The following is a 27,366-nucleotide window of genomic DNA, read 5'->3' on the forward strand; positions in this document are numbered from 1 at the left end:
ACATGTAGTACACAACAGGAGATTGTCCGTATCAGGCACGTTCTCACCTACTGGAAACAGTCTGTTTGGTTCAGACGAGAGGTGGCGCCTGGGTAGACCGTGCAGGAGGAGAGAATGTATTTGGATGTATCCACAATAGCAGTGAAAGTATGGAAAGCAATATACAGGCAAGCAGAAAAGAGTATGAAGCAGCAACACAGTTCATCGACATACACACTCGCTCACTGTGATTTCTTCAGACCGTGACCTGCTCTGTTCACACATGGGCTCAATCGGACACATTACACAGACTTTGAGCTGGCTGGGTAATGTCCATCTAATGTCCGGTCCAACTGATTTGCTCATTGGCATTCACACGTACAGCTCCTCCGTGTAATGCCAAGAAAAGTTAAGGATAGACGTGCATGTGTGAATATGGAAGACTATAGTTTACACCATATATTGGTTGCCTGGTTAGACCAGGGCCCTCATTCCTAAAAGCAGGCTAGGGTGGTCTTAGCCTATTGACCTGCAATAGGACTAAGATCATCTTAGCTTTAAAATACTTCTGGGAAACGGGGTTCAGGTCAATGGCATAAAGCACAAGTTCAGTCAGAGACACATAAGTCAGTATATTGACCATTTATTGCGTGGTTACACAGTTAGATTTGGCCAAAATGTCTATTTGTGGGACCTGAAGCCAAGCCAATACAGACTCAGTTGAATTTAATCTGTGCGTAATTGGCACTTGTGTTTTAAGCAATTTTTGAGCTCTTTATTTGACCCAGGCACAACCACAGAGAGAGATTATTATATAATCTCTGATATCACATAAAACATGCATGTATGTGTATGATGTCAGTCATACATTGGCATACATTTTTATGTACTTTAACACGCATATTATTTTATTCATAATGGTTAAAAATATAGTCAGATATAATGAGCTTAACCATACAGACACAATTGTTACCCCTTGTAATGATGAAATTGCAGGTTGTTTTTGTTGAGTCCATCCCCTGTACTGAGAAATGTGTCATTTATCACGCTTACTCGTATACATGTTATCAAGGTCTTGAAAGAAAACAAAAACACACTTTCACTCTTTTCCAACAGGAAGGCCGGCCTGATCCTCTCCCAGTTAGACGAACTCTCCCCGTGGTGTAAAGGTCTTCTTCAGGAGCCGAAGATTGGCCTTCGCAGAATGTCCCTCAAGTTCCTGTCCTGCCGTTACACTGACACCAAGTCCTTCGGGCTGAACTGGTCTAATATGGGCCAGGATGTACACAAGGCCTGTGACGAGCAGACGCTGACTGTCATGTACAATGACTACGGTGAGCCTAAGGAGCTGTAAAATGACTTGAAGCTTTGAGTTTGGATGTGTACAGGAATAATGGGGATTTGTCAAACCCAACAAAGAAACAAATCAAATGCAGGTTTCACATCTGTTTCCCTAAGCTAAATGCATTCATGGTGTCATCAGTAACTCCTAAACATTATTTGAAATACCATTTACTCTATTTAGCTTTGTCCACATTATTGGTAAATGTATTCAAAGTCTCAGTCTATCAGAGCAGAGGGTGAATGAGAGGCAAATTGTGAAATGCAATATATATTCCTCCATTAACATTTACTGTGAAGCAGCTGCTGGCACAAGATAAAATTAGGCTCTTTCGAGATGAACTGGAACTGAGATCAGGCGACTGGAGGTGACAAAAACCTGCAGTCAAGTCTGTCATTTTCCTGAAGCCTTCAATGAATATACAGGACTTCACAGGAATGTTTACATCCTGTTAGGTCAATCTGTAGGCTACCCATTGTTTGCAGACCATGTTTCAACATAAATTAACTTTATTGTTATCATTATCAACCACACAAGAAATGTTTGTTAACAGATTAAACCTTGCACAACACAAGACAATAATAGCCTACAATGTAGTGCTGAATATTACAAAATACTCAATATTACTATAGTAATATAATATTACTGAAATTTAGGATTTGCTACTGCTTATGGTCAAAACTAAGAGCCAGTCAGCTCTTTGGTCAGGTTACAGCCAGGCGTTTCCCATCATGCCCTGGGTCTTGCAGTCAGTGGAGAGCAACTGCGGCGCTGGGCTCCAAAAACTGAAGCCACCTCAATCTCGTGAGGTTATCGCTGTCCACGTGTTCATGACAACAGAGCAAGTCGGCATCGAGTCAATTCATTGTGTGGGAATCTCTGTTGTTTACCTCCAATGTTTTGCTTGGTTAAGCTGGTATGTGTCTAAATTTGGATATTTTTAATTGCCGTTTAATTTGAAATATTGCAAGGCAGGAATGGAACAATGTATAAAGCAAGGAAAACGAATATGAGCCAGAGATCATTGATGTTCCATTATTTTTTGGAGCTTTCTGAAAAATAAAAGCACCTTTTGTAGCACGCCTCCAGCCCTCAAGTTCTCCAATTCTTTACTATTTTTATCATTTACATGCAGAATGGCATGAAAAAAATGTGGAAAAAAGTTGAATACTATCAAAACATATGGTATTTCACATTTTGTTTTCTATTCAGTCATGACATTAAATGCAATTATCTTAGAAAAACAAAAATCTCATGCATTTTATTTCACTTTATTTCTTTGTTGGACCCAACAATCTTTTAAAACTTTGATATATAATACAGAGCACCTTTTTTACTCTTTGTTGCAGAAATCGACCAACTTAATAGTGTAATAGAGAGGAAAGCGTTTTGAGTCAGGTACTAAAAGAGCAGATCTGGGACATAAAGGACAGCTCCTTTGTGCCTGTTTAAATCCAAACTCAGTCATATCTTTAGACATGTTGGTGAAAAATTACAAAAGGCAACTATTGATGTCAAACAAGTGGCCAAAAACCTGATAGTGGCTGTGAATTTTGGCCAGTACAGCCTGGATACAGTTAGTTACTGCTCAGACCGGACTTCTAACCAAAAGTCAGCGCTTTGTTCTTGTTTACATGCAAAATGCAGGAGATTCTTGGGCGATGTATAAATTTAACCGTTAAAATGTATTGTAGCTTCACTTTCACTGGTACATTCCAGCCATTGGTTCATATTTTACAGCTTCTGACGCTTGCCGTACGCATTTATTATGAATAACTGCAGCACACCCAGCAGGTGAACACTTCATGGGCTAAAACATCATGTATCTCCTCAGCTGTGATTTGCTATTGGCTGCTGTATTGTGTGGAGTTGCTTACACATCAAATCTTATCAAAACTTTTCAACTATCACTTCTCTTTTGACATATTTTGAGTGACGTCAGCCTCTCAAACGAGTACTTAGGAACCTGGTTTGGTCTTAATGCAGTCCAATGTATTTAAGTAAATGTCATGTAGCGACAACGGGAACAAAGCCAGTATTTTGCAGTTATCCGTGTTTGGATGAGAAAGGTTGAGGTAGCATTTAAGCATTTGAAGCTAAAGAGATTTTAGAAAGACAGGATGGTCTCCTGGGAGTTATTTTGGTAGTATAGACATTCAAAACAAACTTTGTACATAGCATTATCATTATCAAGTTTTAGTGATATAACCTGCTGAATGTAGTATTGATAGTTTGCATTTATAACTGAAGTTGTTATAAAGGAGTTTTACTAAATAACAGAGGAAGTACACAGGGTTCATTTTCTGTTCAATAAAATCTGCCAAACCATTTGACAGTATTTTCATTTCTTGTTCTACAGTTTTCACATCCTCCACAATCTAACCACTGACGCTGTTAAAAGTGATAATTCTGTATTGAAACTGCAAATTAACAGTGTCTCAATGTTTTAAACTGCTTCTCTGTATGATTAAACTTCATGCAATAATGTACAAGTCTTGAGAAAGGTTTTTCTGACATTTCCACGGATACTGTGTGTTTATCGTAAGTATACTTTAACTTTCCTTTGACCTCTGTTTGTCATTATTTTATCGCTGTGCAGTGGCCATGTTGGAGATTGATGTCAAAGAAATGCAAATGTATATTAGTGGTTGATTTTTAACAAATCTCATATGTGAATACTAAACACTTGTAGATTTTTGTATAGGCAGCAAAGTATTTCATAAATGCATCACATTATAGCACAGCACAGTGTTTCTCTTCTGTATATAAATGTACAACAGGTGATATTTTACAACATTTAGGTGTGCTTTAGTAGATACAATATTGTACTGTAATATCTGCTGTGTAGCTTTAGTCAAACAATTGGATTAATCCCAGTGATTGCAGTTCTGTAAAGAGCAGAGTTTGACTTTCTTTGATCTGATGTTGACCACTATCTGAAACTGGACTGAAATGAACTGTGACTGACTGGTTGATTAAAAGACGACAGTGTCATTGTGTTTGTACAAAAAGGGTAAAATGACAAGCTAAGTGGGAATGAACATGAAATGAATAAGGTATCAAGGAGACCTGTTGACCTCTTAGAGAGATACAAACCAAGCATCTACTACCTGCATGAGATTATTCTGTCTATACTGTATGTGGCTATTATAAACTTTTTCACTTTGATCTTTGCTACTTCAAAGAACAATAAAGAATATATTGTGAAAAGTGGCTGTTTAGATATTCTTTAACAGAGCCTGACAGGCATCAGAAGAAGTATTTTCTAATTTGTGCGCTCTATTTAGTTTTCCATGCTCTTGAATGACTTAAAGGACTAGTGTGTAGGATTTTGTGGCATCTAATGGTGAAGTTTCACATTGCAACTAAGTGAACACCGCTCGTGTCTGTATTTGATGGTCTGAGAGTGAGAAGGGGCTGTGAAGTGTGTAGGAGAAACTATGGTGGCCATGAAACTCACAAAACATTTTAAAGGCAATATCCACAGTCAGTGTTTGGTTTGTCCACTCTGGGCTACTGTAGAAACATTCTGGTTCGACATGGCGGACTCCATGGAAGGCGAGCTGTGTGCATATGTAGATAAATCCCAGCTCACTCTAAGGTTATGCGCTTGGGAGTTTGAACCTGCTAAGGTCGACTCAGGGGTGCAACCTCCCGAGGAGGGGAGGACGCAGTATGATCAGTTCGCAAACTGGGACAGCAGTGTTCTTACTGACACCACCAGCTCACTTCAACTGGCAAAAAAAGCCCAACTTTATTGACAGTGAGACGCAGTCAAAAGATAAGCGTGATATCCAATCTGTAATGTACATTAAAAACTCAAAATGAAATGTAGTATAGACCACACCACCTCTGTTCATTTTAATTAAGGTGTATTTGTCGATTCCTATTGCGATGTGGTGATAGCTGTATATATAAGGAGAGGCACAGAGGCAGCACTGTTAATGTCCAATAAAAACATGGACTGTAACTACCTTCAGACAAACTAATGTTGCAGCAATAAGAATAATAGTTCATCCCTGAGACCAAATAGTATCTTCTAAAGGCTTTTTATATCAAAATGTTACGGAGACACCAGAGCCAGTAGTAAATTACCAAAGGGCTGACCGAGATAAGAGTGTCCTCCCCAGAATGACAGTCAACCCAACCAGCCAGCAGGTCCTCACATCTCCAAAAACATCAGAACAAACTTCCAAACAGGAATGATTTGGATAAATTGATCACATATTCCAAATCTAAATGGTTACTTACAGAACAGCTTTGAGCCTGGCCTCAAAATCTGTGCCGCTGGGTGCCAGGAAGGGCATTCTATTATTGCTCTGATACATGTGGCCTACTTTTTAATTTGAGGAGAATTTCAGTGAATCAAGTCTACTGCACGGTCAAACCTAATATCTTTATATATGACTAAGGTTAACATCCATCCATCCAAAACATTTCAGATAGTCACAGATACAAGTGGAGATTACTGGGTAACTATTTTGCACTTAGTCTGAGTTCAGAAGGTAACAGTTTGCTGGGAGGCTGTCCTGACATTCAGCATATAAAGCCAGACTGAAATCTGAGAAACTTGTTTATTCGCTCTCTTTTTGCAAATCATGTCAAGCATAATACTGCTGCAGATCCGTTGTAGTCCTCTGCAGAGAATGGTGTCGATATCTGCTGATGGAGCCTGAAGACTCATAGCACAGAAATAAGGTTTCTGTCTCTTCTTTCAAAGACAATTTGATTCTGTATTTAACGGTCTACAAACACATGCATAAACATAAATGCTATAGTTCCTGAAGCAATCAATATAGAATATACATGTTAATAGATCCTGTTTTGTGCCATCTGCAATTCAGCAATCCATGACACAGTAATGGCAAAATATAACACACAGCACCTTTAATCTTTATACCTTTTCTGTCAATTCAAGTTTAAAGCTGTGCAAGTATTGACCACTGTATACGTCATGAGATACAAATATCTCTGACAGTATGAAAGATGGTTATTAGAATGCCTTTAAAATATTTTGCAATTATGCCTGTAATGAAATCTGAAATCATAAACAGGCATCAAGGCAAAAATAGAAAATTGTGTGTGTGCTCGTATACCATCTAGTGAGCCGATTTCTTGTAACCGTTTACCATGTAATTTGTACATGCATAACTCACAAAACCCACAAAAGACACATCGCCTGTACGTGAACATAAATCAAATGAAGAAAGACATTGTAAGGGTCGATATAAAGTTGCTATTTATTTCATATAGAGTATAAAGTACTGTAAAATATCACAAAGAACATGATTACACTTTTATAGATACAACATTTGGATCATTTCTGGCTAATGGATACCAGAACCGTTCTGACGTACAAACATGCAAGCAGGAGAGGTTTGAGGTCTGTGTTGAGGAGAGGTTATGCCCAGGCTTCCCAAAAGTATTCCTTTTTTTTTTTTTCTTTGCCGACTCCAACATTACAATTGTACATGCATCTTTGTTTTCAGTGGAAATCCATAACTTTTAAGAATAATCATCACAGTTTTCACATTGTACAGTCAGTATTTGATGTTACTTTCTTTCACATTTAGATTTGGATTTAATTCTTTATAATCATAAATATCTGACATATTTGTATGCATGTGAATGTATGACATGTTTTTTACAACTGAACAGACATTTGGGAAGCCCTGTGCACATGCTGTATGGTACAGATATGTTTGTATTACTGGATCTGTGATATAAATAGCGTTGACTTGTGTGACTAATACGTGATCTAGTAGATATGTTAAGTGATCCAAATATATTAGTCTATACATGTTAGTCTTTACAGATATGTATCCTTTTACATTCCTAACCAGCTACATGTCAGAAAGCAGTGTTTGTAGAAGGATGTGATGCACAAACGATGACGACTGTATCTCATTTTAGTATTTGAGAGGAATTGTTTTGGTTTGCCGTGAGGACAGTAATGTCCGTGTGTAGTGGAACAGAAATCAGGCAAGTCTTTTCCTTTGCCCACTAGTCCTCATTTGGTTTTGAGTAGCCATCAGACGAGTTGATGAGCGAGAGAAAAATCAACCGGTCCGAATTTTTGGCTTGAGTATGATTTAAATATGATACTTTATAATAATTCTATGAAATGCTAATGCTAACAGTAAACACAGTTGTTAGCAGTAGCCCTTACTGTAAGGTCTGTGCGTGTACTCGACAGTTTCCAGGTACAGCTAGCTCTTTTGGTTTCTTTTTCCCTAAAACTAATCAAGTCCAGAAAAGTACTTGAATCCATTTACAATAGTGATTTGATCCAATTATGATGACTTCATTTGTACAAGAGTGGATAAACTGCTTTTTAACCCTATTTGAACTAGACCTCAGTGTTTTCAAAATATATAAATGTTCTGCTTTTACACAGATCCAGCAGTGAAGATAACCCTTCATTTCTTACCAGGAAAAGAAAACAATATACAATATTCACGAGTGGGTGTTAGGCTGGATTTGTGCAGGAAGGAATCACATTCCCACATGACTCATATGTGATGCTTTCTGACAGTAAGATCACTGATGATAAAATTAAAATGGCCTTTTATTGTATGAAGTCTGACTTCAATCACATTCTTTGCATTACAAACGTTAAAAATTGAATATTTCTTGTTTTTGTTGTTGTGGTGTATTGTTTGTGGTTTGACTCTGTTAAACACAAGTTCAGCTTCTTTCATCCCTCCATCTTACTGCATTCCTCCTCCGGCTCCACCTCCTCCTCCCTCCAAGCGCACAGCTTTGCTCTTATTCTCCTCGGCGTCCGGATCACGGCAAGTGCACTCATCCTGGTTGCAGTCTGCCCCAAACTGAATGACCTGACGGTAAACAAGCACAACATTCAGCGCTCGGCTTCCCAAAGCCACTGTAGATCTTTCAATCTGCGGCCGGATTTTAAACGAAAATGTTTCTGGCCAGTCTGGTGCAAATGTCATTCTTAATGGATGACTAAACTGTGAAAATGCACATTCCGTTTGGTTGGTTTCCCTGTATCAGGCAGTCTGAGATCGTCTTTGATGAAATCTGAAAAAATCCTGTGCATATCTATGGCCCATTCCAGTGTAAATAGCTGGAACAAAAGCCTAGAAAAGAAGGATGAAAAGCAGCAGGCTAAAAGGAAATATTACATCAGGACTTTCAGTAAAAGCAGAGTCACTGAAAAATGCACTAGTTGAAGAGGCTTCCCAAAAGGGTTGTTACCTTTCAACTGTAGCAAAGAGCACAAGTTTGAATGGCAAAAACAGACAATAAAAAATACATTTGCTTGAAGTGACATAGCAGCTAGTGAACACTTTTTGCCCCTGCTTCTACATTGTGTTTGTGCTGAAAGGTAAGTACTGCTTAGTAACCCGAGCGTGGTCTTAGTGGACTTGTATTTCCTCACAGTTTCAAAGAGGGCTCCAATGGCCCCCCGGAGGCCGATAAAGAGCGCAATGTCAAATAGTTCAACGTGGCCTTTGAACGGCGAAAAACCTTGAGGGTCTTCGGGTTGGGGGGTGGAGGGGCAGGGGAGGGAGGAACGCACCGCCGTGGAGGTGAACGGATGAACACATGTTAAGAATCAACAACAAGAGGCTGCCAGCTCTTGTCTAGGAAGCGAGCCATCACCACAGGTTGCAAAATAAACTCTGGTGCCCCGCGAAGCAGTCTGTTGCAAGAAATGTAAACATTCACTCCTGGAGAGAAGGAGTGAGAGGGAGATTGAGAGAAAGAAAGCAGGAGAGGGAGAAAGGAGAGTGGGAGGCAGAGAAAGAAAATAAGGATGACGGCAACCAAGGCGAGAAGGAGAGTGGGAGGTAGCGGCTTGTCGGCCTTCACTGCTGATTGCTCTCCGTTTTGGAGGGAGACGGGGTTGATGGCAGGGTAATAGTTTCACTGAGGGCTCTCAACGAGCTTCAGAAGGCCCAGCTTCGCTTAAAATGCCAGCAGTCCCATTTAAGACGAATTGGCGCGGCCATTAAATGTTTCCTTAACTGCTTTATCTTGATTCATTGATGCAGGCGCAGAACAAGCCAAGCAATGCTCCACCTTTGATGCCGTCTAACAACCTTTGGAAAGAAAGGGCTTGTTTTTTGCCTCATCCAAAGAAACAAAAGCCAAGTCTTTTGGCTGTTTCTGAGTGTTTGGATTAGCGGCCTCCCCGCTGTTTTTCTGCAACATATTCATGAGCAGAATTCATGTGACAAGAAAAGGTTTCAAAGTGATGGATTCCGCCTCGCGTGCAATCAAAACCAAATGTAAAGTCTTATCATGTCCTCATTGTCCTCCTTCTGTTCACTCTTCGCTGCTTTTACTACTTTGGCCCTTCGTCGGACTACTACACAGACTCCAGTTAACAAATCAAAGGAAGATTGCGCATTTCCATAGATGGTGTGGCAGCTCAGATCTTTTCTTCTGGAGCTTTTCCCTGTTGGCCAATGACTGAATCCCACCTGAATCATCTCTTGTGTATCCCTCCTCCCTTGTCATCGCTGCAACTACCCCGTAAATAAAACCAAATACTGCCTGAGCTCCATAAAAAGGAGGCAGCTGGCCCCGTTATACTGATCCAGACACAAATAGATATGAATATTGATTCAAATATTTGATGTAGTTCAGATGCGGGTGACCTATCCTGCCAGATACTAGAACAATCTGTGAAGTGCCCGTGCAACGTAGAGAAAAAGGTAAAAATCAAACTCACCTCATTTTCACCTGTGTATGTTTTTGATTGATAAGCACTGAAACTGAAGCAAATTTCCATGAAATATTCCAACTCTCAAGTTTTTTCTTGTGTGGCAGCAGAGAAAGTATGTGATGTGGGTCTCGCTGTGTTAAAAACCTGTAATTTCCTACACCTGCACAAGTGGAGCCACATAGAAACCGAGAGTTCTGTAAACAAACCCGCCATCACCCCCCACCCCCCGCTCCATCGCTCTGCTGGAGCCGCGGTGGCAGTCAGGATGCTGACTCTCATGGCGGTTTAGTCCACTTCCTCAGAACGACCCCCGCTCGCTGAGCTGCTGTTTTACAGTGGCCGAGTAAACCGCAGACCGTCAGACACCTCGCCGCTCCCACCCTTATACCCCCCAACTCCCCCTTCCCCTGTAAAAGAGCAGTTAGTGGCAGTCTGGCAGCTCGTTTATTATGATGGCAGCTACAGACTCGCTGAACTCCTTCTCCATTAGGAAGGAGCTGCCGGTGAGTCATGGCGTGCTGCGGACATGAAGGAGACAGCCGGGGCCCGGCCAACTGTAGGCCATAGGAATTAATAGGCAGGGCCCCCTGAATGAGTGTCATGGATGTGTGGCTGTACAGTAGCCAAATAGGGTATAGTGGGATGGGGGGGGGGGTGAGCTACTTCCCAAATGTCCACATGGAGGAGAAGTTCTCGTGAAAGCACAGAAAAACAGGAAAAAAGATGTGTTTATGTAGAAGCAGTTGAGGGAATGAGTGGCCTGGTTTCCACCACTGGCTGCTCATTATTATTCATACCATTCCTCTTAGCCACCCAATATATACAGCAATCATTTAGGGCAATTAGTGTAATGTGATGCATTTGCATCTTGTACAGAGCACGAACAAGCTATCACCAGGGAGAGTATGTTAGGTGGGATAAACACAAAGATATCCAACATATTTGTCAAACTTTTTATTTTAAAATAGAATTTGACATTGGGGCTACATCACACTGTAGAGCTGCAATTCAAAAATGTTTCTCATCTTCACTTAAGGGGCTCTAAAGGAAGTGTTTTTTCATTCTCGTAGCTGAAACTTCTCAACCTGGGGGTCCCAACCTCCAATAGGGGTGACCAAAGCTTCACGGGGGCTTGTGAGGTTACCAAGTTATTTTTTTTGGCCTTTATATTGCCTTTAATGGATAGTGACAGCTGAAGATAGACAGGAAAGGTGGGTAGAGAGAGGGGATGACACACAACAAAGGGCTGCAGGTTGGATTCGAACCCTGGGCCACTGCAGCAACTTGTTACATGGTTGCCAGCTCTACAAGGTGAGCTAACTGGGCGTTAACCATTAACATTGACGATGAATTAATAACCAGCTAACCATTGTGAGGCCTTTTTGATTTTGTGTGAGAAAACACAGTGGCCAGGCTAGTAGTACAGCTATTATATATATATATATATATATATATATATATATATATATATATATAGCTCAGCATTCATGCATGTCTGTGAAGAAAACAAAATGATTTTTTTTTTTAAGTTTAGATTATTATTTAGGATATAAACTTTTAAAAAATCTCACATGATAAGAGCACAGTGAAGACCTGAACACAAGCGATCCAAAGAGCTTATAGTACAATGGGAGAATACATGATGCAGACAGTGAATTGCATTAAAAGTTACTAAAAATATCCCAAAAACTCTGATGCAATATTCAAAATGTATCCAAATGCTTATTTTACACAAACATCCTGCAGTTATTGTGTTCTATTTGGGTTCACTGTACAGTTTATCAGATGGTCTGTACTATTATTATTATTCACTGTATATGATGATATGAAATATCCATAAAGTATGTTACTTAGACAGGGGTTTTCAGTTCACTCCACGATAAAAAAGGAATCCCTTAAGGAAAAAGAAACCACTGGTCTAAGTGATGTCCTGAACCAAGACTAGTTCCTTCTGCAGTTGAACAGTGGCTTAATATGAGAGGTGAGAAAGTGTATAGCAGCATGGGGTGGTGAAAACCTGCTTATTTACCATTTGAGTGGAAAAGCTGGAGGGCACAAGTCTCCTCTGTTGTTTCAAGTACAGATGAGGGAGACTAAATAGGCGCAGTCGTTAACAGGAGAGAGGGGAAAGTAGCAGGGATCTGTGTTTGTTTGCTTAGCAAAAGTCTCCTGCGTAGCGGCACAGCGCTCGTGCCAAAAGAGACGGATTTCTACTACTGTAAACAGGAAGAATCTGGCTTTGAATCCAGCTTCAGCTAAGCTCCATCTTGATTGCAAGATGTGAGCCTGAAGCGAGCCAAACAACAATTTGCCACCTTTTTAAACAAAGTGGACAGAAATGGTAAGTTATAATATATCTGTTAAAAGAATACCACCCCAAATATTTGTATTACAACAAAAACAGATGGTATGAAAGTGATGAAAATGAATATTTCTCTTCCCATGTAAATATGGCAGACAAGAGGTGTAGCACTGGAAATGTCTGTTTGTGTACCTTTCTGGTGGAGAGTGTGGACGGGCAGCAGTCTCCTCCGTCATACTGGCAGTAGGCCCGGTTGTTGATGGTGTCACACCAGCCATCCCCTCCAAAAGGCTAGACCCAAGTTATAAACAAGAAACAGTGTTAATGTTTTCCCCAAAATGATAATTTTACCTCACACAGCATGGAAGAATGAGAAGGCCAAAAAAAAAAAAAAAAATTGACTCAGCATCTTCCCAGAAAACAGATTTTCAGTAAGCGGCAGACATTGTCACACAATTACACTGTTTGGAATAAATGTCCATAAAACAAATGAAAATAAACACTCGTGCAGCACAATCCATGTCCAATCGTTTGGTCATACCAGAGTTGGTTGCATGCTCATGGGCTGCTCCAACAAAGCTTATGCAACAGGATACCCAATAAAGGCGGACGACTTCTGTCCATTGAACAAACTGGAGGAGGGTGTACAGTACAGGCAGGCCTGTGTGATCTCTTTAACAAAGAGTGCTAATGTACTGTAATTCTGGGTGAGGTACACCACCAAGACCTTGCCCACACATTAGATGATGGCTTTCTAGGTTAAAAACACTCATATTGACCCTGTGATTATCCAACACAACTGCTGATAATAATTGCTGTTCAAAATGCACAATGAGATTGTGAGTTTTGTTATTAGAATATGATAAGATAAAATATTCCTTTATTTATCCCCCTTAGGAGTAATTCAGCAATAGGGCAAAGTAGTGCAAAAACAGAGAACAAAGAATATCACAATAAAAATATTACTAATATTATTAATATTAGAAGATATAAAACTATAAATTAAAATATATACACTATGCATTGTTCAAGTAGGACATGGAGCGCAAAATATAAGCAGAAAATTAAACTTGACTAAAACTAAAAAACTTAAACTAAACTAAAGCTACTAAAGTGGAAAAATAAATATAAATAGTGCAAAAGGTTTGTACGTTGTAGGTAGGAGTTTTAAACCAGTCTCAGTCTGCGGGGGTTGGAGGTACTGGGTGCTGTAGCATTATTTGTTTGCTGTTTGTATTATGGCACAGGTGATTGAAGCATGTTCAGTGTACTGATAAATGATTCAAGACGTGCTGCACAAGTAGAAATGGCTTCCACTTTTGGAGTCTTTGTGCAGACATGGAATGAAAAGAGTTTCTTTTGGCAGTCCATGATAAACAATGTGACAAACTGATGCAAAGATTAATCCAATGTCATTAAGCAAGAGAGGTTTACTTTTACATCTCATTTAGCCAACCTTTTAGTTACACTAGGGTAGATAGAGTAGACAGACAGATGTCATTTGATGACTGTTCAGGTATGCTTCATCTTACCCAGAAAACCTATTGATGACAATTCCTCAAACTGTTTTTTGCAATGTTCTGGCCAGCTCCAGAGTCCTTCTGGAGATACTCTGGAGTGGCACGCAAATTTGTGGAATTTAAGTTACACAGAATTTCAAACACGTCATGATGAAAGTCTTCTTAATGTTTTAGACTAAACCTTGAGGGCTTCCCTGAAGTGCCAACAATATGAAAATAAGCACTGAGTGCCAAAGATACTTTTGGCTTGCTTCGATGGGCTGATGGAGTCATTTCAAAGACTTAGGGTTCTACCTAACCTGCGCAGGGGGAGAGAGCAGCTGCTGAGAAGATTTCTGCAGTTTTCTCTTCACTTCAAAGAGCTCCCTACTTGACGAATCCCCTTTCCTTTCCCAACTAAACTGCCGTGGCATAAATAAATCTATTTAATCGTTCTGTTTCTGAGTAAATACTTTACCAGCAAATGCACCAGATGCCTCGTGCAAATCACTACTAGTATGTTAATCTTTGAATTACCTTTATGCAGTCATGCAAAATACCGACATGCCAAGCAGGCTGTCAGTTTTATTTGAATTGTAAAGATTTCCATAGTTAAGCTTTAATGTGGGTTTGACCTTCATTTCATATACATTTCTTCACGAAAGACAAAAATTAGCAGACCCCACACTACCCACATAAGGTTAATTTTGAGGTCAGGGCTCATGTTGAGGTTAATTGTTATTTACATTCCCCTCCAGGCAGGATATACCTTACTCTCAATTGAAACGCACAAACCCATGAAGAGTATTAAACCAGCTAGAGTTGGCTGCACACCTTAGTCCCTCATGGGTAATTAAAAGGTCAACTGGTTTGTATATTACCATGACACAGCAACTCCCTTCAAATCAGTGTAAAAGAGACATACAAAAGCAGCAGGAGCCAACCCCACACCTTGCTAACTAATATTTCACCTCTTGTTGCTGGCTATTTCTAGGGGAGCATGTGCTGTCATCAGCACCAGTCGAGCTCTTCATCCGAACATTATGAAACACAGATACGAATTCTAGTGAACACTCTTCTGTCAGACAGCAATATATTTATTTTTTACTTCCCACCAAGTATCTGCATCATTCTTTTAATAGCAGACGTTTCTCCCCTTCCCTTACCCTGCTCGCCCAGAGTTCTCTGTAAACTGTGGATGGGGGAGTGTGAGGTTTGCCCTTTTCTCCTTCTGACTCAAAGTGCTTTTCTTTTGATAGGAAAGACAGTTTGTGGAGTTCACAGGAGTTCTGTGTATATGTGTGTATTGATGCTGGTTGTAGTTTGGGTCTGGGGGATTGTAAAACACCATACCACCACCATAGCGTGCCAGGCATTATGGGATATAAGCCATAGTACCTGGTGAATCATTGGCTATTTTTACATGCTCTGAAGACAAAATGTTGTAAGAACTAGGTTAAAGCAAGAATATATTGTGGTTAATGTGTATACATGTGCACTATACAAAGTGGTTAATGCAGTTGGTCTGGAATCTAATTTTATCACTTACCGTATTTTTGAACCATATTTGAAGTGTATTATAAGTTCATGTGTTATAGACAGATGTTAGAAACGTGTAAAAACCTCCTATGTAATGTGCTTTGCTAAAACACAGTGAGGGGACACACTCTACAAATAGTCTGGAAACCATCTTATTGAATGTTTGAGTCTTCCAGTGTACTTCGTTTCAGTTTGTCAGACTTTGGATTGAATCTTTTCGGGTACAAGAATGCACAGCAACAAGTATTAATCTTGGCTTTCATCGACTGCAACCTTGCCAAAGCAATACTTTACTTTTTCTGGGTCTATATCATACACATGCATGTAAAAAAGCCTTGGAAATCTGGTTAATCGTATACATGGCCATGCCACCAGGTTTTATAAATCTAGCTGTGTTACCTGTGATCCTCTTAATTCCTTTTAACCTTTTAAGAGGAAACCACGTTTCTGTTTACACGTCTTAGAAATCATGTGACTGCCAAAATCTGTGAATAAACAGATGACTTAAGTGCACATAAACACATGATTGAAGTTCAGTGTTGACTGCCAACTCCTGCTGCTTACATATTTAAAACATGATATGTCACCAGGTCACCTGTAAAACCCCCGTTTCACGGAAGAACCACTTCTAACAAATGTTTTCCAGCAATGGGATGAATCTATGTCCCTATGTCATCCTCCCAGTAGAGTGCAGGCAGCTTAAACAGTTAGTGCAAGACTAGGTGAGTTTTACCTTTGTACCTGTGAACCACTGAAAGGCTAAAATGTAAAAAAAAAATAAAAAAAAAAAAAAGACACAGAGGTTCCAGACTGATGGCCACTAACTCCCTGATATGCAGCAAGATATGGACTTTAACATTTAAGGTGATTCTTAAACCACCTAAAACACATCGAGGTAAGCAGCCCTTCTGTTGTATGGAATACAGTCAACATCAGACTCATGACTATCACACAAAAAACACTGCAACGGTAAGTGGTTCTGAGCTGTAAACCAGTCCCAGTAATTACCTGCTGAGTATCTACCTCTACATATTTCAGTGAAGTCCAACTGGAACATTCAAGGGAGACACCAGAGACGGCGGAGAACATGCTGGAGAGATCATATTTACTGAATAGGCTGCAAACACAGCAGCATTCCCCCGAAACCACTGAAAGATACAGCTGGGGCAACGCACATTCTGCCTTCCCTGTTTAGTCTTTTGCCACCGCAAACTGGACCTGAACAGGTTACTGAGAATGGATGGAAGGTTAGCCGGAGAAGAATTCACCCAAAGGTGAATTGTTTTAAAATAAAAGGTTAAGAAAAGTGTGCTGTCAGGAAACAGCAGGAACTAGTACTCAAAGTACAGGAAGGAAACCACAGTCATACTTAGGGACATAGTTAGCACACTAGCTAGCTAGCAAAGGTCCTTGAGTCTTGGATAGAAAGTTAGCAAATGATTTGCTCTGTGGGGCTTGGACTACTTAAATTCCATTTCTTGTGAATTCACCTAAAGAAAATTATAAATGATTCTGCTGTCCAACAATTAGGGCTGTCTGTTGTCTGAACTAACAACCCTACTCTTTTGGCTGCCCTTAGTCTATAGAGACTCGTTTGTTTAATTTGCTCTGGTTGTGTTTATCTTCAATTAAACAACTACAGCCTGTGTTCCAGATAAATTAAAAGAAATAGAGCCATGCATAGCAAAATAATTATTATTATTATTCTTAAAACAGTCGCGAAGATTTGCAACAGGTGTTGACAGATTGTTGAGTTCACATTTGGTCGACTTTTTCTTCAGTAAATTTCAACCCTGATCATTAATCTAAATACAGCAAACATTCAACCAGCGGAGAACTGTAGGTGTCAGTTTCTGTTTGTGTATATCCAGCCTCATGCAGAACTAGTGTTATAAAACACAACTAACCCTAATCCTCAAAGTGAAACTTGTTGTTACTGAGAGGCTACTATACAGCGTTTGATAATGTGATCAAGGGGATTAACGCAGCGTCCACCAAACAAATGGTTTAAATACATGGATTCCATCCTCTTTACCTAAATGCCTCATGTTAAGTGATGCACGAGTCAATCCGTTTAATTGGTTTGCTGTTACACACTCTTATCACATTCTTTGCCATTATTGGTCCAGCAAATCTTTTCATTATGCTGAGAACATTCTAAGACAGTGTGAAGGCTCTTCTAGAAAGACACAGCAGGCACTTTTGTCACTGGCGTAACTTTCTGGAGTTAAATAGTAGATCGAACCATTACAGAACAGTCTCAGCCTAGCAGTTGTAAGGGGCTGCTGTGCTGATAAGATGCCTGAGCTGACTCTGACACTAATTGTTGACTTAGTTTTAAGAAAGAACGGAAAGAGAGGCAGAGTAAGAGAAAGAGAGGGAGCAATGGCATCTGGATGAGATCTGGCATAGAGCATATGCAGCACATGTGGTCTGGTATAATTTACAGTGTTGTCATGGAGGAGCGGGTTATAAGCAACTGTTTTGCCTAGCAACATTCACGGGAAGGTGGAAGGGGAAAATGTAGTGCTGGCAGGTTGGAAGAATATTTTAATACCGTGAGACATCAACAGTTTATGTGTTCCATCGGTAGTTCCAGCCTTTTCTGGACCCAACAGATGAATGCCAAATAAAAACTATCTGGGTTTATGATTTTAGGTGATTTACTGTCACTGCTAAAATATTACTGAGCGGAGATGGACGTTAAATTGCAGATTAAACTAACTTTCATTCATATAAACTACAGCACACAATATATGATGAAATTGAACAAGGCCAAAAGTCTCAAGTCGTGCCACAGTGGCCTCTAGAGGCTGCAATGTTTATTATTATACCACACAATGAGAAGGTGTTTGACGGAACAAACTAGATACTAACCATTTTGCTTTCAGTAGTGGTAATATCTTGAAGGTGCTAGAGGGAAGACCAGGAGGTTGTCAGAATCTGAGGAATCTTTACCTAATCTGGTAATTACCTTTGATATTAGATGTGTACCAACAGAAGTTTTGGCCTGGTGGTGGCACCGGTTGAAAGGTCACCAATAGAATTCATAAGTATGAAATTTACTTGGAAAAATGTATTTGACAAAATAATTATAACTCAAGGTCCACTTACTAGTGTATATTTCTGGAGCTCTTGCCATAATCTCATGGTCTTCTTCATTGGTGGATGAATTTTGCTCAGTTGTCAAAGAGATGTCCAGAGAGTATGACCCCCTCCTCATATATAAACACGTAGTATCACATGACCAGTTCCAGTTTATGTAATGACAGTTGAGCCATCTCCATGACAACTGAGTTAACTCTACCTGATGAAGACTGTGAGACATAGCTGAATACAATGGAAAAAATCCATTAATATTAACAGACTATTTCTCAGCTATGGTGGTTATGCATGTATGCTCCATAGCTACAGTGTACAGCTAACGTGCAACTCAAAAACATATCAGGGCTACGGCAGCCACAGAGATACTGCATGAGGACTGTAAGTAGTCAGCCTGGGCTGCTTGTGCTGTCTTCTCGGTAGAGACTGTTGAAAGTAAAAACATGACGCAGTCTTCTCCCTTTTTAGTGACAGAGAATGAAAGGACGTACATACAGCAATTGCACATGGGATTATCTTCAATACATCTGTCTCGTTCTACGTCAAATATAAATCCAGCTTTAGTCTTCAATATATTGTCATGGCTCAAAGTTGTGGTAAAGAGGACATTTTGATTGATGACTGACTGTGCTCCATTAACAAATTCATCACAGATTATCTTGCTGTAAATATCCATACAAAATCGTCTAACAATCTAAATTAGTTGGCAGTTGAAGATGGAGGTATTATGTTTTGAACATCACTGTTGGACAGTCTGACTGACTGAACTATACTGCCATCCTTTAAACCTCCCACCAACAGGGTAAAAAAGAAATGTTATTAATGTAGCTAAAAGCTGTAGAAATGATTGATATCTATATTCTCTTTAGGGCTCGTTCCAAGGTTGCATTGTGATGCTCTGAGTCAGTCAGTTATGTACAGGTTGGATATGATCACACATGGTGGCAAATACATTTTTAAAAGCACACTGCTTATCCAGTTTTCTAGCTAGTAAGGTGAGCAACACAATAATAAAACAATAGATCTAGATTTGTCATCTTTCATAATGGACTGGAGCAAGAGTGAGAGATTAAGTTTGCTTGTCTGTGCTTTGCTCAATGGGTGAACAACATCTAAAAATTATTTTACACCTATTAGCAACAAATAGTACTCATCTTCTGTCTTATATTAGCTTGCTACCACTTTTTATATAGAACATATCACGCAAAAATGTACTCCTACACTGATAATACAAACCCCCCCCCAGAAATGCATGTAAATTCACCAGAATATGATTTTGTTACCTTTTCACTAAACAGGAAACTTTATCTGGCTCCCTTTGTAAAACAGTAAGAGTTCCAGCACTGTTTTTAAACTAGGCAGAAAGATTTCTAAACCCTTTTGGCAGCCTAAATAATTAATCTAAATCTAACATAATCCAGTGATTAATTTATTTTTCTTTATCAGATAATCCATTAGGCCTGACAAGCACACCGGCATTTGGCAATGCCAGGATGCCTTGGAAAAAAAGCTTCTTTGGACAGATTTGAAAAGAATTCTTGTAAAATTGAAGTGTGAGAATATCAATTTCTGCCTGAGATTTGTCTTCATGAAATGTGAAGCACATTGCACACTGGCTCTGGTATCTTGAGTAGTGATGACAACAGGGATACAGCATGTTTTGCTTCATGTTGAATATTATTGGAAAGGTCTGGCTAGGGCAGTAAATTTAATGTGGTTATGCCCAGAAATGGTGTAATTGTTTTAAGGATTAAGTATTCCCTATCTCAACGTTAATAAAATATCTTTGATAATAATGGGATGAAAGCCAAACTGAGATCCTCCTGACCTTGAGGCTTTGAAAGCACATATAAGCACATACTAGACGTGTTGTGTAAGAACAGAATTACACTTTCGCCTAATGTTTGTGAAATTGGAGGCACCAGTTGGTTAAGCAAGAGGTACCAAACACTATGTTCACAAAGCACCTTGGTGCTCAGTTACACTAAGTGATACTTATGTGCTGTCAGCTTGAATGGATACTAAAGATATACCAACTGTATATCATGGAAAATACCAAATGTCTGATACAAAAGGTACATGCAGCCATAACCAATCTGAAATATTTTTTTTTTCTTGTCTCACTGCAAAAACAAAAAAAATCTGATCTGTGACAAAAACATCTTAACTCAGGCACTCTCAGCTGCAGTAAATAATTTTCTAGTCCATGGCCAGATACAGTGTCAGTCATGACTAAAATAGACATTCACTCATCTAACAGTTTCAGAGACCTGGGTGAGACTGATATATGGATGAAAAGTATTTGCACACACACTCCTTTATTTGATGCAGGACTGTTGGCTGTTTGGACTCTTACCTCACACGACTGGATGCAATGGATGTGTTGAGGGTCAGGGTACCACTTCATCATCCCTGTGCAGACTATGCTCTGGAAAATGAGCACACAAGGACAACAGTTGAGCAACGCAGTCACAGGAAATGGATAACCCCTGTGTTTGCCATGGAAAACAATATTACACTCACTCACAAAAACATTTGATTTTTATAGGGGTTTTTGTGTGCTTGAGGCTCCAAAGTAAGTCCTAGTTGAGGTCGAAGCATTGATTTGTGAAAATCCATTAAGTAGCAATACTGTAGATGGATAATAATTCCAATCTCCTCATGGACCACACCTGGGAGTTTCCAAATTAAGTTCATGGTCCATGAGTGGATCAGTATGCTTATTAGTATTTTAATAACAAAACAAATTATATTCAAAACAGTGTAGACTAATCACAGATATGGTACCTTTTTGCCATTGATCCTCCAGCAATTGGCCTCCCTTGCCCTGAACTGTTACATAAAAATGAGCAAGACTACACCTTGCACTCGCTCTGATTGCAGACCATACAGATATCCCTTTGTTTTCATGGAAATATGCAGTACATTATGACAATTTCAAGCTTTTGCTGCCTTTTGCATTGTTTGTTTTGCATGAAAACCTTGTGATGGAAGAATAATAATTATTTTATACAACTTAAGTGGATATAAAACTTTTGTGGTGGAATTTGGGTGAGGCTGTGGTCTCTTTATTTGACCCCGGGAATTTACAAGGTGGTTAGCAGATAGCTGATTGACTAACAAATATGGACAGAGAAAGCGGATCCTCCCCTGTGATTTCCTGTGCAGCCTGACCCAGCGAAGGAGACCTGATTCTGAAGTATTTGAGATAACACAATGCCTTGAAATCACAAGCCTGTGTCAGAGATATGGCGTAAGTAACAAGACCTGCCTCCAACTATTTGACCTTGGCAAAGGGTGGATTAACTGGCTGGCTGGCTGGCTGACTGACCACCCAAAAGTAAGACGAAACTGGAGCAGTTTTTGCAACAGCGTTAACGTAGAAGCGATTGCTAAGATATGATATTGGGTAACATGACCCACCTTTAGAGCAAAACAACAGCGCTCCAACTCCGACCTAAGATCTGACATTCCTGCAAGTTTGTTCAGGGTGACTTGTATACACAGTGTGTGTTGGGGATGTGTGTATTTCCTAAAAGGCTTGACGTCAACTGAAACCTTTACTCTTGCTATCTGCCTGTGATTTCCAGAAATTCAGAAACACTTGAATGATACCACACTCACATACACGCGTTGTGTGATAGAGTGTGATTAGCTAATGCAGCTGGGAATTAAAAATGATTTCCTAGAAAACCTTAAAAGATACTGCCTTGCCAATGATTCAGTCAAACGTCTGATTTGAAACACATTTGCACATACTGTATTATGATGAATTCAAACATCTCAGCTGCAGTTTGACCACTGGGTTTTAAGGCATTATCAGTTAGCCAAGGAGAGTTTTGAAGCAATTTGATATGATTATTGATTTTAATCTACTACACTGACTGATTGTATTACTTGAACTGGAAAGGTATTGTTTAAAAATGTGAATTTTTGGAACGCTCATATAAGATAATTGCAGTTTTTGCTGCATTGTTCTGTAGTCTGTACAGACAATGTGGCAGATCACTTCAGCAGACTCAAGAACACAACACCTGAATTCATATAAGAGTAATCATTGATTTTTATATAGTAATCATTGGCTCATAATATTTTCTTCCACTTTGAAAATTTAAATTTAAATGTGGAAATTATTCAATTAAAAGAGGTATTATGGTGGCATGAATCTATGGGGATGCCTTGTGTTATAGCTAATAACCATGTAAAACCAAGCTAAACCGAAAGCCAAAAGACATCATCTATCTTATCACACACCAGTAGCTCTAAACTGACAAAGCACTAACCCTTTGTGTAGTCATTTTAATTGGAGTAGCACTTTTTGCTCATTGCAAAGACCAGACAGCAGGGATTTCAGGTGGCACCAAGGGCTCAAAAAGATGTAAGTGGTCAGAAATATAAATATTAATTTTGAAGCTAACAGGTAACCAACAAAGTGAGGATGTGTTAATTCTGTCTCACATTTGTATGGCAGCAAAACTTCTATTTTACCTTGTAAAATTAACTGTAATCAACTTCGCTTCGTGCTTATCAGTAAAGGTGAGTCAGTGTGGAGCAGTAGCTCAGTGCATGGTCCATGTTGTTGTTGAAAAGCACCAGATGCTTGAATGCATTATTCATTCTGATAGGTGTTTTTGAGTAAAAATCTCAGCACTGTTTGTTGGTGGATCGACTTTCACTGGTTGCATGGCAGCAAGCAAGCAGCACAACTGTTTTACAAAACCTGCCAAGAGTTTCCAAATGGTAGCAAAACCACAATCCCTAGCGCAGTTGCGGTTATTTAACACAATCAAGCTATCTCATTTTTTACCAAACCATACTTCATCATGCAAGATGAAACAGCTTAGCAACAGGTGCAACCAGTTCTGCTAGCTGATCAGTAGAGCACCCGTCCTCTAGACTCTGTATTTAATTTAACTGGATTATATGGACATTGATAAGAAGCATATCACTATATTTATATATTTAACACCACTTTGTGAATAAAACTGTTTTTTGATCAATATGTTTTATTCAAAACTGATATTCATTATTCTGATTCAATTAATTAATTAATAGCAGACATTGTGAATTTGATCCAATATCAGCATAATGGTTAAAAAGCCAAAATTACAAGGTTCAGGGGCCGGTTGGCTTACACCTGGTTAAGCCAAGTCAGTTCTAACTTGGTGTTCTAGTTTCAACCTACCCATAGGCTAGGCTTAACCCGTTTTCTCGCTAAGACAGGGCTTAAATCTTACGCCTAGTCAGGAGCAGGTACCTTCTTTGACATGAACATGGAATGTTGACAATGGAAAATTAAAGCAATATAGGGGGCAAATGAATGATATTCTGTAAGAAATGACTGTGTGCACTGCACTGATCTCTCCAGCTGACTTGAATATGCCATTACCAAGACATATCATTTATCAAGACAGAGTAGACAACATGCTGGCACAAACCTGTTGTGTATATATATATATATATATATATATATATATATATAACATTTGCTGAATTTGCAAGAAGGCCCAAATAATTAAGAATTTGTCGTAGAGTGTTTCACAAAGTTTACACAGTTTCTCAACTCAACAACTCACAAAATGACCAAAATGACCTTAAGTCAGTAAGAACTCAAACAAAATCACTGGGGAAAAAATGAAAAATGAAATTGAGGTAACTCAGGTGTCTCACCTGGACTTTGGTGGGTAGCATCCAGTGCTTTAAAGAGTCAGCTGTAGTGCCATTGGGCAGAACCACAGGGTCACGCAGATCCATGTCCAGAGCCACAATGCACGTTGGGTAGCAAACAGCACCTGCAAGGAAAAGGAAGAGAAAAAAACACAAATCAAATAACACTTACCTCTAACCCTCATTAGCATCTGTTGAATTTATTCATGTTCAAACATTGAGGAAAAAACAGACCACATAACTTCAGACCACGCCATCGTCTGTCATCTGTGGTCTGGACTCTTGGCAACCATCCCTATAGGAGGGAGGAGGCTTCTACTGTTTGAGTATGTGTGTATGTGTGTGTGCTGTGAGTCCGTTTGTTGGTTCAAGTCCTCCTGGCATTTATTAACAAATGTTTCTACCATAGTACATCAGTATAATTCAACTGCAGCTTGACAACCTCTCCATAACATAGTTTTTGTCTGCTTGCCAGCATGTAATGTCATGATTTACGTTTTAGTTTGACGTTGCCAAACTATGATAGCATTTAATGTTCAACATACATGAATTGCATAAATGCAAAGTGCTTAAGCATGCACTGTAGTGATTTAATGTAACTCTGGGCACTCAATTGTAGTAAATGCTTTAAAACTTCATTTGGTACTATAATAAGTTAGTAGAACATATATTTTACTTATATGCCCTGGGTCAGTACAGCAATCTTACAGTAGTAAAAATCTCTCTCTCTGTATTTATATAATACAAAGTACCATATTTGTTATTTTAACAGTAGAAAAAGTTTAGATTTTATATTTTTTATTTTTGTTTGTCTTAGTTCAATTCCAAACACAAACTAAATATTGGAATGGTGGATTTCTACTCTAAATGCACTCTTTATTACACAAATCGCTTTATTATGTATTATTTTGGATAATAGACTAAAATGTGCCTTGCGCTTCCTCCTTGCCCAGCGGTTAGCCATGTTTACTGGAAAAAGAGTGTGTGGCTCTAATGCAGTCCACTTTAGGGACATCCAGTCGAATGAGATTGTGCATTTGGGTAGAGTCCGGTGACAGTAATCATAGACTTAGACACCCTGGAAAATGATGTCTATTGGAATGGACAGGACATCTGAAAGAGTTAGGGGGCAATAAATTAAGACTGATTTTAAAGATCAGACTGTGTCAGAGATAGTCATAATCTACACTTGAATCTGGACATTTTATATAGTGTACGCTGGTCAGTCACATCTCAATATAAGAACACCTGTTCAGTCGATTAGTGTGTAACAAGACAAGCTAATGACCAGGCAGGCTACTGTGTATGTCTTTATTCTGTTGGACACAAAGAAGAGCATATAATCAGCACTGTTTATTTGATGGATTACACACTCTCATCCCTAGAGAAGGCTACACTCACCAACATCCATCCCTTGGTCACAGCTGTACTCTACAGAGTTGAGATCAGCAGGAGGAGAGCATGATCCCTGGAGCTTGGAGCACATGGTGAACTCTGCGGTCCATTCACCATCCTTAGTGCAGCAAATCTCTCTCTGGAAACAAACAGATACTGAAATTCATTGGGGTCATCAAGAGACTATGCACGGTCTTCACTTCTGCTGCACTGCTGTCTGTCTTTACACAACGAAAAACAGTCAGTCAGTCGGTTATTGTTTTACATTGCTGAGCAGTTATACGGATAAACAAAGTTCCCTGGAGACAGGCATCGACAGATGAGTCAATCATGAAATGAATAAATGAATTTAAACATCCTTCATATGAAAAATGCTTTAAAAGCTTTTGTCTCATAATTGTTTTAACACGCATACTAAATGTGGCTTCAATAAAGAGATGGTGCCCAGAAATTCAAAGCATCATTCTCTGGAGACTTTATAAAAAAATATTATATTTTACAACTAGTTTGATCATGTCGTCTTCCGCACTTGGAAAACTTGGTGGGCACATTTTTTCTACATTTACAATGTAGAAGAAGTAAATGAAGCATGAGGAGCTTCATTTACGGTACTGCTGAATTATCCCCCCAAAAAGATTCCTCTTGAAGTCTGGAGCAAAAACACAACACAACAAGGTGTCAGTGATGCATGAGCACGGCTAAGACCACCGCTACTGTGCATACAGTTTTTGTGGGGTCTGTTGTTGTTCTGAGAGGAAAGGCGGCAGCGGATCATGTCTGACATCAAACAAAATTAGTTTTGTTTTTTTAAATGCTAATTTCAACCACTGTGATTCACTGTGATAGTTTCTATCATTTATGAACAATAATACAGGCTTAATGTGTTAACCCACGGTAAAAATGTAATGGTAATGAGATACATTTTCACAATAATCCAACTTTTACCTTCATTAAGACTTTTGCTTCTTTTTAACAACATCATGACCACGTTTAATAGCATCCAGTATATAGAGGACTCAAGTGTAGAGCTGCAACAATTAGTCAATTATATCATCAGTTGTAAGCTATTAATTTTATTAGCAACTATTTTGATAAATGATTCACCTTTTTGAGTCGCTTTTATAAGAAAAGACTGTCCATGTGTATGACAGTAAACTGAATATCTTTGGGTTGTGGACAAAACAAAACATTTGAGGACGTCACCTTGAGCTTTGGGAAACAGTGATCAAAGTTTTTCACCATTTTTTGAAATGTTATTTGCCAAACAACTTATCGATTAATCAAGAAAAAAGATCGGTATATTAATCGATAATGAAAATAATCTTTAGTTGCAGCCCTAATCCCATCGGTCCAACTCATCTCAAATGGATTTGATGGTCACATGACTGTATTGATAATAATGGGACACGAACTACTTAGAGCTGGGGAATAAACGGACAGCTGTTGAAAGCTTACATTTTCTGTTGTCTCTGGGCACTTCAGGGTGCAGACGGTGTTATAGTACAGGCCATTGGTGCAGGTATACATGCCCTGGAATACATCAGGTAAGGCTGGGCAGGATATGGGCTCACAGTTAGTTTCCTCCCACCTCCCCCCTCCAGGCACTCCAACTTGAAGTACTTCCTAGAGACAACAGGAGCAAATGAATATGTCGCTAAGTGATCTTCATTCTAGGCAACACAAGGTTTTTCACAGTCTGCGGAAGGGAAGGGAACGCTCCAAAGTAAGGCTAAATTTTGGCAATGGAAAAACTGGCAAGGCTATTTTTTTAATTATTCTCAAATAGCTGACCTCAAGATATCTGAATGAAAATGGGTTCTTCATGAGTCTCCCCTTTACAGAC

The 27,366-nt window shown here is 39.3% G+C and overlaps 2 protein-coding genes across 9 annotated transcripts in view; one reads left to right on the plus strand and one right to left on the minus strand.

Annotated features, from left to right (window-relative positions):
* Positions 1 to 4,531, plus strand: part of astn1 (astrotactin 1) — a 399,395-nt gene extending 394,864 nt beyond the window's left edge. For all 8 annotated transcript variants that reach the window (XM_051402015.1, XM_051402098.1, XM_051402178.1 and 5 more), the window contains one exon: positions 1,096 to 4,531. In XM_051402015.1, the coding sequence (XP_051257975.1) occupies positions 1,096 to 1,333 (238 nt within the window). In that variant the 3' untranslated portion in view covers positions 1,334 to 4,531. The remainder of the gene's footprint in view (positions 1 to 1,095) is intronic.
* A 2,012-nt stretch (positions 4,532 to 6,543) lies between these two features.
* The window catches only part of pappa2 (pappalysin 2), a 73,409-nt gene continuing 52,586 nt past the window's right edge, over positions 6,544 to 27,366 (minus strand). The window contains 7 exon segments of the mRNA XM_051401885.1: positions 6,544 to 8,160; positions 12,514 to 12,612; positions 20,818 to 20,889; positions 24,132 to 24,253; positions 25,530 to 25,662; positions 26,979 to 27,118; positions 27,121 to 27,146. Coding sequence (XP_051257845.1) covers positions 8,032 to 8,160; positions 12,514 to 12,612; positions 20,818 to 20,889; positions 24,132 to 24,253; positions 25,530 to 25,662; positions 26,979 to 27,118; positions 27,121 to 27,146 — 721 coding nt within the window. The 3' untranslated portion in view covers positions 6,544 to 8,031.

This window comes from Dicentrarchus labrax, unplaced genomic scaffold (assembly GCF_905237075.1).
Source record: "Dicentrarchus labrax unplaced genomic scaffold, dlabrax2021, whole genome shotgun sequence".
Classification (NCBI taxonomy): Eukaryota; Metazoa; Chordata; class Actinopteri; family Moronidae; genus Dicentrarchus; species Dicentrarchus labrax.